The sequence below is a fragment of the Sinocyclocheilus anshuiensis genome, unplaced genomic scaffold (assembly GCF_001515605.1).
Source record: "Sinocyclocheilus anshuiensis isolate Anshui unplaced genomic scaffold, SAMN03320099.WGS_v1.1 scaffold230, whole genome shotgun sequence".
NCBI lineage: Eukaryota > Metazoa > Chordata > Actinopteri > Cypriniformes > Cyprinidae > Sinocyclocheilus > Sinocyclocheilus anshuiensis.
Window position 1 is genome coordinate 925061 of NW_015546034.1, and position 9986 is coordinate 935046.

General features: G+C 38.7%; 1 protein-coding gene across 5 annotated transcripts in view; it reads left to right on the top strand.

Annotated features, from left to right (window-relative positions):
- The first annotated feature begins 342 nt into the window (after nucleotides 1–342).
- The window catches only part of LOC107698831 (F-box only protein 11), a 22492-nt gene continuing 12848 nt past the window's right edge, over nucleotides 343–9986 (top strand). The window contains exons 1-11 of one of the 5 annotated variants that reach the window (XM_016499955.1): nucleotides 1924–1940; nucleotides 2114–2183; nucleotides 2695–2822; nucleotides 2951–3032; nucleotides 3166–3310; nucleotides 4326–4455; nucleotides 4686–4769; nucleotides 4878–5010; nucleotides 5111–5217; nucleotides 5396–5507; nucleotides 7198–7304. In XM_016499955.1, the coding sequence (XP_016355441.1) occupies nucleotides 2715–2822; nucleotides 2951–3032; nucleotides 3166–3310; nucleotides 4326–4455; nucleotides 4686–4769; nucleotides 4878–5010; nucleotides 5111–5217; nucleotides 5396–5507; nucleotides 7198–7304 (1008 nt within the window). In that variant the 5' untranslated portion in view covers nucleotides 1924–1940; nucleotides 2114–2183; nucleotides 2695–2714. Of the gene's footprint in view, nucleotides 660–832; nucleotides 913–1923; nucleotides 1941–1975; nucleotides 2031–2113; nucleotides 2184–2694; nucleotides 2823–2950; nucleotides 3033–3165; nucleotides 3311–4325; nucleotides 4456–4685; nucleotides 4770–4877; nucleotides 5011–5110; nucleotides 5218–5395; nucleotides 5508–7197; nucleotides 7305–9986 lie in introns of those variants that run through there. The other 4 variants (XM_016499954.1, XM_016499953.1, XM_016499956.1 and 1 more) reach the window with 4 other exon arrangements.

Below are 9986 nucleotides of genomic sequence, written 5' to 3' on the forward strand. Positions count from 1 at the left end.
TTGTAACCGCAATGCTTTCAAGTTTGTTTTCTAACCAAAACATCTTAAACCAGCCTAATATAGTCTGGTCCTAGCTGGTTTAAGATGGCCAGCTGGTCCTCAACTGGTCTCCCAGAACCTTAACCCCTTCTGCTACCTTGACCAAGCTAGGAGACGGGTTTAGGCTCCAGGGAAGGCATTTATGCAGTTGCAGTTACATTCAAAACTCTTGTTTTGAATTTTATTCAAGATTGGAAATTCAAAATCTAAAAGCAATGACACTTTTTTGCCGAATATCAGTGGTGCCCCCTTGTGCATGTTCTCCATGTCCATGCTAATGGCTCCTCCTGCTAGAGAGAGAGAGAGAGAGAGAGAGGGAGAGAGAGACACGGAGCTCAGCACAGGGGGGAGCTGTCCGAAAAAAACACACCAACAACACCCCGAACAAGAAAAACTGCCCCGGGTTGGTGTCTTTTTTCGGCTTAGACGGGTGATTTGACTTGTTTCAGACCAGAGATTTGTGTAAATGCTAAGAACAACAGGATAAGGTTCGAGGGACGCGTATTTTTTCTTGGTAAAGTCACCTCGCCAAATGAACTCCGTCAGAGCGAGCAGCAGGGGACCAAGGCGAGTGTCGAGGCCGCGCCCGGTGCAGCTGGAAAGAAACAACGCAGGAAGAGGTGAGACGGGGGCATTTAATTTAACAACACTTCAATGTGCCGTGTCGTGTACGGTGCTTTATCTATCTGACCCGACACGGCCAATCCGAAGCCGCACGGCCTGAATAAAAGTGTTTGTGTGCACAGCGTCGAGGCGCATAAATACAGGCCAGGCCGCGCTTTGTTTGGGCTTCGCGAGCCAGAACCGTAAACGGCTAGCTTTTAACACACCACCTTTCCGGTTTGGCTTTAAACCTAGAAACAAGGTGACAAGGTAAATTTTGATTTATCTTTGTTATAAGCCACCTCATGGATTGTAGGTGGAAAAGAGAAGTGGATTTAGGCAGGAAAATCTCCGCTGCGTAGCTGCTTGTATCCAGTGTGGGCTGCCATTTATACGCAACACTGTCCGTTTACACCAAAAACTAATACACTATCTGTTTATTGCTGCATCGCATTAGTACCTTCAACAGCATTGTGATTGTTCGGTTTTGGTTAGCTTTCAATGCTGTAAGTTAGCTGTGAAGTTAACTGTGTTTACACCCTGCTAGGTAGCACGCAAGCTAATGCAAGTAACGTTAGCTGCGCAGTTGAGCTCAGAGCGAGCAAACGGGGTTGGATAAAGGCTCTCTTTGCTGTTTTGTCGGGGGCATGTGCGTAATGGGACATTTATCACATGAGTGGTTGTTGTTGCAGGCTTGTAGATATGCACAAGGCCCTGGGTTCTGCTGGTGGAGGTGCATCTGCAATGATCAATCAGAAACCTTTGTTTCCACGTTTAGCTTAGTTACAGACCCCCCACTGACAGGCTTTCCATTGATAAAATGTTAAAGCATTAGGTTTTCTTGCTCTTTGAGCATTTGTTAGGAATTATTGATTGATTTTAGACTAGTAGTGATCAGGGCATTTTGATTATCTTATTGTTTACATTTGATGTGATGCGAAACGTTTGCGGTTATAGAATATTTCAATGAGGAATTTAGTCTAAACAATGCATTGACTTGAGAGTGCACAGTATATTCATTTTAATATCACGTGGTATAACCTGTACGTTTTTTAGACATACACCATAGTAGTGCTATGGTATTACCATGCCATCACTGCACTTTAATTAGAGTCATGTAATATCTGTGCATTTGCATTAAACGCGTTTAATGTTAAGCTTCAGGTTTTAAAATCTGTGTTTTAGGTGAAAGGAATAGCAGCATCTCCATACTGCTTTGTTTTTGTACCTCTTTCTAGGCAGACAGCCAGAAAAAGTGAGAAGAGTCACAGCTGATCAGATAAGGATTTAATAAGCAGGTGTTGTTTTCATATTTTGCCCTGATGTACCCTTGTTGCCTTGCTGTCTTGTCACCTGTAAAGTTTTTGTTACCAATGGATCAGTCAGCTGTGAGTTGCCATAAAATTCGTGACAGTTCAGAGCTAAGCTTTAGCGGCTATTCTCATTTTTCATTTTTGGATGTTGTCTCCAGGTACCAAATGTGCTGTAGGGAAGGACAGACTGTAAGGCTCTCAGGTGATCAGTACACCAGGTATTGACAGGTAGGTAGGGAACTTGCACACACAAACAGAGGTGAACAGGTAGAGAACTTGAAGACATTTGTAGCTGATTGAAGAACAGCATTTGTCACATCTTACCTGGAACAAAATTAATCTAGGCATTGCTTTATGTATAAAATATAATCGTGTTTATGATTGCAAAAACAGGAGGAAGTTTAGGCTTTTAAGAGTTTTACTCCTTAAATAGTAAGATGAAAAAGCAAGCTGTCTTGAAGCTTGAGGTTTTCCACAGATTGTGACGTTCTCAGTAAATAATGGGTGGAAGTGTTGTCTGCGTTGCTATGGTTTTGGAGAAGGCCAACATAAAGCTTGCTTTTTGACTGTTTTCATTGCGAGAATAGATCTATTTTGCTCCAGCAGGCACGGTTTTCAACGTGCACACATGGAAATCAGGAGTTTGCGGTGGATCTTGGGGTCTGAGCCTGTGCAGGGCAGGTTGAGATATGTTTTGCTGAATGGATTTTTTTTTCTTTTCTTCCTATGCTCTCTGTAGATGAGGACATCCCTGCAGATATGGTTGCAGAAGAATCTGGTCCAGGAGCTCAAAACAGTCCATACCAACTCCGTAGAAAGTCCCTGTTGCCTAAAAGAACCGTGTGCCCCACAAAAAACAGCATGGAGGTAAAGATTGTGCACTCTTTGAGATTCATATCCCTGTTTAGTTTGCACTTTTAACAGAGATTGACCTTCTGATGTCTTTTTAATATAAAACGAGTAGTTTAAAAGTCAATGTCTGATCTGTGATGCAGGGAGCCTCCACTTCAGCCACAGAAAATTTTGGTCACAGAGCTAAACGTGCAAGAGTGTCGGGAAAATCCCAGGACTTGCCAGGTGAGTGCAGAATGTGGTCTCAGTCATTCAATTGTGGTTACATTATGTTTTGCTTCTGATCAAAGGGCTATTAATTCATTGTGCTCTGTAAGCAATTCGGTTTAGATTTCTTCTCCGGTTGTCTTTATTTCAGCTGCCCCTGCGGAGCAGTATCTCCAAGAGAAGCTTCCGGATGAAGTCGTTCTGAAGATATTCTCCTACCTGCTGGAGCAGGATCTGTGCCAGGCTGCCTGCGTATGCAAGCGATTCAGTGAGCTTGCAAATGACCCCATTCTCTGGTGAGAATTTTTACTTAGTGACAATAGATTGATTTGCAGAAGCACATTAATCTTTTTAATTGTAGGAGTATTGAGAATTGTAAGGGCAATGTCATGGCGTAAGTGGGCTACAAATGATTTAATAGATCATAATGCTGGGACAAGCAGCGCATTGTTGCAATGTCTATGAAAAGTTATGTTATGATGATCATGACAGGTAGACAGCAATAATATTGCAAAAAATATGGTAGATATCTGAAGAATGTAAGCGTGTAATGCTTCTCTTTGGAAGATGAGTTTAACACCTGACATTGCTAGTATGCAGTATGCACAATGGCAAAATCATCTCTTGGGGCTTTTTGATATCAGTCTTGTTTGCAGCTTCCACAAAAGAACAACATACTGTTAAAAAATACTGGGGTTAGTAAGATCTTTGGACAGAAGTAACTTTCATTTCAAAAGTAACTTTTATGTATTCAAAATACAGTAATGACCGTAATCTTGTGAAATATTACAATATAGAATAACAATTTTCTATTTAATATAATATATTTTATTCCTGTGATTGCAAAGTTGAACTTCATCATCCATTAGTCCAGTTTTCAGTGTCACATGATCCTTTCAGAAATTCCAATATGCTGATTTGGTGCTCAGAAAACGTTATTATTATTATTAAAATTAAAAAGCAGTTGTGCTGCTTGGATGTGTTCATTAATGCAAAGTTCAAAAGATCAGAATGTTTTTTTAAATAGAATTTTTGGTAACAATGTAACAATAGTTACTCTCGGGTTTGACCAATTTAATGCATCCTTGCTAAATAAAAGTATTACTTTCTTTCAAAATAAAAAAAAACTTTTGAACAGTAGTGTGTAACTGACTAGTGGTGTATAAGTCATTACAGTAGTGAAATTATGGTAGAAATATAGAAAGTGCTTATTTGCCTTTGTAATGTTTTGTAAATGGTGGATTGGTTGAGATGTTACAGATTCAAGTTGGTATTTTTAGTGATTGTTTTGTCTGTTTGTGCAATTTATAGGAAGAGACTATACGTGGAGGTGTTTGAGTACACACGGCCCATGATGCATCCAGAGCCGGGGAAGTTCTTCCAGATCAACCCGGAAGAGTATGAGCAACCAAACCCCTGGAAAGAGAGCTTTCAGCAGTTGGTATGAGAGCTTGTGATTCTGTTGTCCTTGATAAGTCAGTTTGTAGATAATCATGTCTTCTCACATCAGGATGGATGTGAATTCATAATGATTTTTCCAGTGTGAGGCCTTTTGCAAGAAGTAATGCTGTTCACTGTTCGAAAGGTCATGAAATTTACTGACATTTCCATCTTGTTAACTTGTGAATAAGTGTTCATTAAGTCTTTGCTTTTGTTTTTCTTTTTCCACAGTATAAAGGAGCACATGTAAAGCCTGGTTTTGCAGAACACTTTTATAGTAATCCAGCCAGATACAAAGGCAGAGAGAATATGCTGGTATGGATCTTTGGCTTCAGCAGTTTCATTTCTGTGAAGATGGTTCAATAAATGCACTGAGGAGTTTTCAGCTTCCTTGTAATTGCAGTGTGTTTTCCTGATTTGCAGTATTATGACACCATTGAGGATGCATTGGGAGGGGTGCAGGAGGCCCATTTTGATGGCCTGATATTCGTGCATTCTGGCATTTACACAGATGAATGGATCTACATTGAATCCCCTATCACAATGATCGGCGCAGGTGAACCTGATGACCCTGTTTTTGTTACCTATGTCCTTTAGATCTTAACTTTTAACCTTACATTCCTAGACACTTACACCCCTGTTTTCTTTCCATTCAGCCTCAGGGAAGGTAGCTGACAAGGTTGTCATTGAAAACACTAGAGATTCAACATTTGTGTTTATGGAGGGATCTGAAGATGCATATGTGGGCTACATGACCATCAGGGTGAGTCTAACAGCTTTTCCAACTTTTTTCTATTAGTGCATTATCTTATTAGAGTCATTGCATTATGTCGTTTAGATAATACAACTGGCTTTTCACTGAATTGTCCATGATGCTGTTTATTAGAGCTTGCAGCAAATCATGTTTTTGAGTGTGTGTAATATTTCTGGTTTACCCCCAGTTCAACCCTGATGATAAGTCAGCACAGCACCATAATGCTCACCACTGTTTGGAGATCACAGTTAACTGCAGCCCCAACATCGACCACTGTGTTATCCGCAGTACCTGCACAGGTATGTTTCATCTGCTTCCCTAGCATAATACACTACAATTCAAAAGTTTGGGCTTGGTATGATTTTGGAAGATGTTGCTTATGCTCACTAAAGCTTCTTTTTTAAAAATCACAAATACAGTAAAAAAAAAAAATAAAAAATACGGCAATATTGTAAAATATTATTACTATTAAAGGGGTCATATGATGCTGCTAAAAAGAACATTATTTTGTGTATTTGGTGTAATGAAATGTGTTTATGCGGTTTAAGGTTCAAAAAACACATTATTTTCCACATACTGTACATTATTGTTTCTCCTCTATGCCCCGCCTTTCTGAAAAGCGTCGATTTTTACAAAGCTCATCAGTCTGAAAAGCAAGGTGTGCTGTGATTGGCCAGCTATCCAGTGCGTTATGATTGGCCGAATACCTCAAGCGTGTGACGGAAATGTTACGCCCCTACCATACTGTGATGATGCCCTGTCAGGCCGTAGCGATGATTCAAAAACATGAAAACCCATTATAAACGAGGCATTCGTTGCATCCGGCTACAGACAAGTGAGGTTTTTTTTCAGGGTTGGAGCTAAACTTCGGATTCGACAAAGGAGTGTCCGGAGGGCTTGCGGCAACCACATGTGACGACATATTTCCTAAGCAACCAGCACGGATCAGCTCCAGGCATGACGGAGCAGATATCGTCCTCTTTTGGAAGGCCAAACAAAGTAGTTTTGCTTACACAACGAAACACACAGCGCCTTCACGACATAGCGCCAGCAACAATACTACAGCGGGAATAAGAGTTACACCTTCTTTCTTTGCGTGAACATTTGGGCGGCGTTATGCAAATCTTCCCACATAGTGACGTAGACATGTGGGGGCGTGTTAGAACGAGCCATTTTAGGTAGGCGTGGTTGACTCTTAACTTTTATAAAGAATATCTCTTTGGATTTGAGACTTTAGTCTTTGCAACTTTACAGATCTTCTTTATGCACCAAGAGCTTGTAACACTCCAAAGAGAAAGGAAAAATTGAAATCGCATCATATGACCCCTTTAAAAATAATAATTCTAATTTAATATGTTTTGAAATTTAATTTATTCCTGTAAGGGGACAAAATTGAATTGTGAGCCATTATTATTCCAGTCTTCAGTGTCACATGATCCTTCAGAAATGTAATCTAATATGCTGATTTTATAATCAGATAATATTTCTTGTTTTTATCAGTGTTGAAAACAGTTGTGCTGCTTAATATTTTTGTGTGGAACATGATAATGTTTTTCCCAGGATACATTGATGAATAGAACAATCAAATTCTTTCTAGCATTATAAATTTTGTTACTGTCACTTTTGATCAATATAATGCATCATTGCTGAATTAAAAGATTAATGTCTTAAATGTACTGACTCCAAACTTTTGAAAGTTTGTCAAAATCCTGTCACTAATCTGTGTATCTAGTCATCATGGATGCTTACTTCATATCTAAATTATTTGTGAAGTAATTGTTTGCTCTTCAACCTATTGCGTTTGTTTCACATATGATGAATTATGTTCATCTAACTTTGCAGTGCATTAAAAGTATACATATCAGTAATGTATATGTGGGAATTAAACCCATGACCTTGGTGTTGTTAGCACCATATTTTATTAGCTGAAATAAAGTAATTGTTATCGGGTGGTTTTGAGGTGGGAGTTTCTCTCTATCTTCTGTGCAGTGGGATCAGCGGTGTGTGTAAGTGGTCAGGGTGCTGGACCTACCATCAAACACTGCAACATCAGCGATTGTGAAAATGTTGGACTCTACATCACTGATCATGCACAGGTAGGAACCTTCATGGTCTATTTTGTGCATTGAAGGAACTGTTCAAAATGGAAATTGTTGTTATTTACTTGTACTCATGTTGTTTAGAGATTTGATGCTGCTGAGTTTTCGTCATGCAAATGTTTTCCATACAGTAGGATCATATTGATCTTTCAGTCAAGCACTACACAGGAAAAAACACATCAAAAGCTCCTTAAAAGCGATTCATATGACTTTTTTGTAATTTTTTTATTTTTATTTTTTTTTTTATTTCAAGTCTTCTGAACCCATATGATACATTCTTAGACTATTCCATTGATCCTTATTTAGTAGTAGTTAAAATACAAGGCTTGTTTATTTTGCCTACATGTTCTGGTCGAAATCATGTTGTAAAAATGGTGCATTTTGAATATCTGCTTTATGTCAGTGTTGACAGATTTTTAGTCATAAATTGTAGATTATATAGTTGCAGACAAGACTGTGTGTGTGTAGTATGTGTGTGTGTGTGTATATATATATATACACATATATACACATATATATACACACATACATACACACATACATACATACATACAAGGTGCTACAATAAGGACTGCCTGATGGCCTGGGGCCAGCGTGAAAGATGTTCGGGACAGTAGACGGATTTGTCACTTGCCCGATCGGGCCACTGCAGCATCGTCATGAAATGTTATAATTTGCATGTGTTTTTAAGTCTTGTTAATTTAAAAATTCAAGCGATTAAAAAGCATTTGTGTGCGAAAGACAACTACATTCAGTACTCGCACGTAGGCCTGTCTCGATAACAACTTTTTGTTGTGTGATATATTGCCCCAGAAATAATTGGGATAAGCGATATTATTGTCATTTTAAAGACCATTTTATGCCACTGAATATATAATCATAATGTAACAGAATAATAATGCAAGAAGGCCTACACACTAGAGGTCTGCAAGCCCGACGGGGCCCGACACGCCGAGTCCATTCGGACCGGGCTCGGGCCATTTTTATTTATTTATTTTTTTACAGATCGGGCTCGGGTCGGACTCTGGCTCATATAGCTTCTCTCCTTTTATTGTGCCATATACACGCAGAGCACACATGGGCTACTGTATGAAATATTGTTATATTGATTATATTATAAATATTATACATCGCCTACGCAACGCATATACGCATGCATTAACATACAGGTGACAGTTGACCATGCACGGCATCAGGGAGAAGTTGGAGCGTGGGGAGTTACTAAAAGTTCCCAATGCTTCGAGGGGAATAATGAGATATTTGAATTATTTATTAATAAATTAGTGTTTTCTGAGTCCGTGTCGCAAAGATGAAGACGACGATCCTGACTCGCCATCTCATCATTGGCCTTTAGAGAGAAATGCATTTTTTCAAACAAAAGAGTTTTTGTTTTTGATTTGAATTATTTAGTTTTAAAGTAGTAATTTAAAGCTTTCTATAAATATATTTAGCAAGTCTGTGAGGCAAGTATTCACTGAGTTTCGGTTCATCATTGTGAAGCGCTCCTGGCCGAAATTGCAGAAAGCGCATCCTGTATATATCCTTTATTTTATAAAAGCACAATGCTTTGTTGATATTGTGAGTGCACACAAATAAAAGTAGACGCTTTACAGTTCCGAGTGATGTATTACTCTTACCTTTATGAGTAATAATTACGGCATATTTTAAGTATTATATTATTATTATGATTATTATTATTATTATAAGTATTATTATATTTTTAATATTTTAATTTATATTTTAAGTTGTTTCCAATGCAAGTGATTGTGCCGACGCCTCCATGTCCTGTAAAGCGCGCTTTAGCTCTCCGCACAAACGATTAGATATGCATCTAATAGCGCACATTTATATAGGTTAAACATTTAAACTAACATTGTGATATGCTTGAACTGTTTTATATTGGGAGAAGGGGGGAAAAAAAGACGGGCTCGGGTCGGACTCGGGCCAAGAATTCAGATGAGCTGTCGTACCCGGGCCAGGGCCGGGCTAGGGCCTATATTTGAGGCCCGTGCAGGGCTCTACTACACACTTCCAAATGACAAACTTTTAATTTTTAAGAATATTTAGATCATGGAAATATTAGATACCTTAAAAAATTGGAATAAATAGTAAATAAACATTTTCTAACAAAAAGTGCAAAGTAACAAGTAGAAAAAAAGAAAAATGCACAAAGAACAATGATTAATCTATATTTAATTTATACAGTGGAGTACAGATGCACCGATCGACCATCCATTTTTTGTTTTATTTCAGACTATCTTCTGTTCCATGCACACAAACTGCACTGCAATCATTTTCGCAATGGCCATTTGTGTGGAAATATTACGTTATTATACTAGTCTGTAAACAGGCATTAACAGAGGCCAGAGACTATTCAATTCAATTCAAGTTTATTTGTATAGCGCTTTTCACGATACAAATCGTTGCAAAGCAACTTTACAATTGCTGCAGATCGACTTGGTTGTAGAAGACTGTTTACTGACCACAAAAAGGATCTTACACGTACCTAAACAACGAGCAGGTAAAACCATCTTAATAAACACTAGCTGCCATCAAAAGAACGAGCCCTTATTCAAGTCAAGTCAAGTCAAGTCTAGACTTGACACTTTATTCCACGGATAAAGTGAATAATCTCACGATGACCATGGGATACTGATATTACAGTTGTCTCTAGCTGGA